At 38.4% G+C, this 3,817-nt stretch overlaps 1 protein-coding gene across 1 annotated transcript in view; it reads right to left on the bottom strand.

Moving 5' to 3' along the window:
* Positions 1-1,199: 1,199 nt before the first annotated feature.
* The window catches only part of KLF8 (Kruppel like factor 8), an 87,245-nt gene continuing 84,627 nt past the window's right edge, over positions 1,200-3,817 (bottom strand). The window contains exon 5 of the mRNA XM_034991493.1: positions 1,200-1,315. Coding sequence (XP_034847384.1) covers positions 1,200-1,315 — 116 coding nt within the window. The remainder of the gene's footprint in view (positions 1,316-3,817) is intronic.

The raw sequence follows: 3,817 nt of genomic DNA, 5'->3' as shown, positions 1-3,817 counted from the left end.
GATTGTGCTTAGCTCCAAAACCCTGCTCTAATTTCACTTAATTTAAATTGCCTTTGTGCTTTTCAATACTCAGTAAAACCTGTGGGACTCTGGTAACAAGGGAGGGAGTGATGTCTTAGCTGCTTAATCTTAGCATAAGTGTTATTACTTCCCTATTAGAAAGACCCACGAGTGTTTAATGTGGATAATGCCTATTCAGGAGACACCAGACTTAGTGTTTTCCTAGGTTGGTTTTATAAAAGCTACAACTAAGTAGGAACAAGACATAAGGGTAAAATCCATTAATGAAGCCTCTGTCCATGAGTATAAATGGATCAGTCTTTGTTTTAATATTTTCTTCTCTTCCTATCTCTCACAGACTCGTGTGTGTGTGTGTGTGTGTGTGTGTTGGGAATGAGGTGGAGGTGCACAGACCTGTATGGATTCTGTGGTGGGCTTTCAGGTGGGAGCTCTTGGTGTACACTTTGCTGCATCCTGCAAAATCACATTGGTGAATCCGTCTTCTCTTCAACTCAAGAGACTCTTCTCCCCGCATTTGGGTCATTGCTGATGGTCTGAGCAAAGAAAGAGAGATAGTACCAAAGAATGATTTTACTATGGAAGCTAAATAAATGGACTTACATACAATGGAATCCCTTCATACATGCATTTAATTTATGCAAATTTAAGAGTAGGCCTTCAAGAGAAGAAATAATTGAAATAGGTCAAGCAATTCCCTCAACTAGGACATTCTTCTGAGTAAGTGGAGGTCCCAGGAGGTGATAATGTTTCCTTGGGTGGTTTCTGTTCCCAGTGTGAGCATTTCACTCTAACAAGACTCATTTTTGTATTTACATAAATGTATTTTTTTCATACTACATAGTTGTTAAAATGCAAGACAACTATTTTATTAGTTACAACACTGGAAGACAAGAGTGCTGTAAACTTACAGAAAGAAACAGTATGCAACTGTACTTTATGGGAAATTTATAGATTTTTCAAAGGCAAAATTGGTGGTCTAGACAATTAGGGCATAAATCTGCCATAACATGCATGTCCATGCACATGTGTGATTACAAACTCACACCTGCTCCGGGAAGGCAATTTACCTATATTTTGTTATCCTTAAATGCCTACTATTGTGTCTGAGAATTTGTTCCACTTCTACAACAGACACACACATATATACACAGACAGACCTGAAATAAAGACAAAAGTACTCACTCTTGCTGTAGTCCCTGAATACCCCGTAAAGCCAAAGATCCACTCTCAGTTGCACTCTCCTCACTGTCACTTGGGATATCCAGTGAAGACATGGAGGTGGGGTAAACTTTCACTAAAATCAAAGAAAAAGAGCAGTGTGGGCTACAAATATGTGTGCCTCTGTATCATTTTCAGGATTCCCAGTATGGCTCACAATGAGAAGTAGCAGCAATATAAAGAAAAAGCAAAGAAGAAAGAAGTGCATTTGTATGGAAGGAAGAGAAAAACATTTAAAAATTTTCTTTTCTTTATATTTTTATATTTTTTATTTTATTATGTTACTCACCATACATCATTAGTTTTTGATGTAGTGTCCCATGATTCATTGTTTTCATATAACACCCAGTGCACCATGCAGCACATGCCCTTCTCAAAACAAACCACCAGACTAACGCATTCCCCACCCCGCTCTCCTCTAAAACCTTCAGTTTCTTTCTCAGAGTACATAGTCTCTCATGGTTCATCTCCCCACCTGATATCCCATCCATCATTTTTCCCTTCCTACTATCTTCTTTTTTTTTAAAACATAAAATGTATTATTTATTTCAGAAGTACACGCCTGTGATTCATCAGTCTTACACAATTCACAGCACACACCATAGCACATACCCTCCCCAATGTCTATCACCCAGCCACCCCATCCTTCCCACACCCCACCGCTCCAGCAACACTCAGTTTGTTTCCTGAGATTAAGAGTCTCTTATGGTTGGTCTCCCTCTCTGGTTTCGGTGTGTTTCATTTTTCCCTCCCAGTATTTTTTTCAGACTTATTTTATTTTTTTAATTTTTTTTTTGCCATTTTTTATTTTATTTTATTTTATTTTTTTAAATTTTACTTTATTATGTTATGTTAGTCACCAAACAATACATCATTAGTTTTTGATGTGGTGATCCATGATCCATTGTTTTTGTATCACACCCAGTGCTCCATGCAGTACATGCCCTCCTTAATATCCATCACTGGGCTAACCCATCCCCCCACCTCCCTCCCCTCTAAAACCCTGTTTGTTTCTCAGAATCCATAGTCTCTCATGGTTCATCTCTCCCTCTGATTTTGCCCCCTTCATTTTACCCTTCCTTCTCCTAATGTCCTCCATGCTATTCCTTATGTTCCACATATAAGTGAAACCATGTGATAACTGTCTTTCTCTGCTTGACTTATTTCACGTAGTTCCATCCATGTTGATGTAAAAGTTGGGTATTCATCCTTTCTGATTGCTGAGTAATATTCCATTGTATATATGGACCACATCTTCCTTATCCATTCATCTGTTGAAGGGCAGCTCGGCTCTTTCTACAGTTTGGCTATTGTGGACATTGCTGCTATGAGCATTGGGGTGCATATGGCCCTTCTTTTCACTATATCTGTGTCTTTGGACACCCAGGAGTGCAATTGCTGAGGTCATAGGGTAGCTCTATTTTTAATTTTTGAGGAACCTCCACACTGCATCTAGGATTCTGGTTTCTTCTGTACAAATCCTAACACATTTAGTGGATTTTCCAAAGTCGCTGTACCAACTTGCATTCCCACCAACAGTGTAAAAGGGTTCTCCTTTCTCCACAACTTTCCAACATTTGTTGATTCTTGCCTTGTCAAATTTGCAATTCTAACTGGTGTAAGGTGGTATCTCAATGTGGTTTTGATTAGAATTTCCCTGATAGCTAATGATGTTGAACATTTTTTCATGTCTCTTAGCCATTTGTATGTCTTCTTTGGAGAAGTGTCTTCATGTTTTCTGCCCATTTTTTGACTTGATTATTTGTTTCTTGGGTGTTGAGTTTGAGAAGTTCTTTATAGATCTTCGAAATCAGCACTTTGTCTGTAGTGTCATTTGCAGATATCTTCTCCCATTCTTTGGGTTGTCTCTTCGTTTTGTTGACTGTTTCCTTTGCTGTGCAGAAGCTTTTTATCTTGATGAAGTCCCAAAAGTTCATTTTTGCTTTTGCTTCACTAGCTTTTGGAGATGTATCTTGAAAGAAGTTGCTGTGGCCGATGTCAAAGAGGTTACTGCCTATGATTTCCTCTAGGATTTTGATGGATTCCTGTCTCACATTGAGGTCTTTCATCCACTTTGAGTTTATCTTTGTGAATGGTGTTAGAGAATGGTCGAGTTTCATTCTTCTGTATATAGCTGTCCAATTTCTCAAGCACCATTTATTGAAGAGACTGTCTTTTTTCCATTGTATATTTTTTTCCTACTTTGTTGAAGATTATTTGACCATAAAGTGGACGGTCCATATCTGGGTTCTCTATTCTGTTCCATTGGTCTATATGTCTATTTTTGTGCCAGTACCATGCTGTGCTGGTGATCATGGCTTTGTAATATAGTTTGAAATAAGGCAACGTGATGTCCCCAAGTTTGTTTTTCTTTCTCAACATTTCCTTGGCGATTCGGGGTCTTTTCTGATTCCATACAAATTTTAGGATTGTTTGTTCCAACACTTTGAAAAATGCCATTGGTATTTTGATCGGGATGGCGTTGCAGGTATAGATTCCTCTGGGTAGCATAGACATTTTAACAATGTTTATTCTTCCGATCCATGAGCATGGAATGTTTTTCCATCTTTTTGTGTCT

The sequence above is a fragment of the Mirounga leonina genome, unplaced genomic scaffold, assembly GCF_011800145.1.
Source record: "Mirounga leonina isolate KUSES-001 unplaced genomic scaffold, KU_Mleo_1.0 Mir_101529, whole genome shotgun sequence".
Classification (NCBI taxonomy): domain Eukaryota; kingdom Metazoa; phylum Chordata; class Mammalia; order Carnivora; family Phocidae; genus Mirounga; species Mirounga leonina.
Note: the sequence above shows the minus strand (reverse complement) of the source record. Positions and strands in the feature narration are given on the sequence as shown.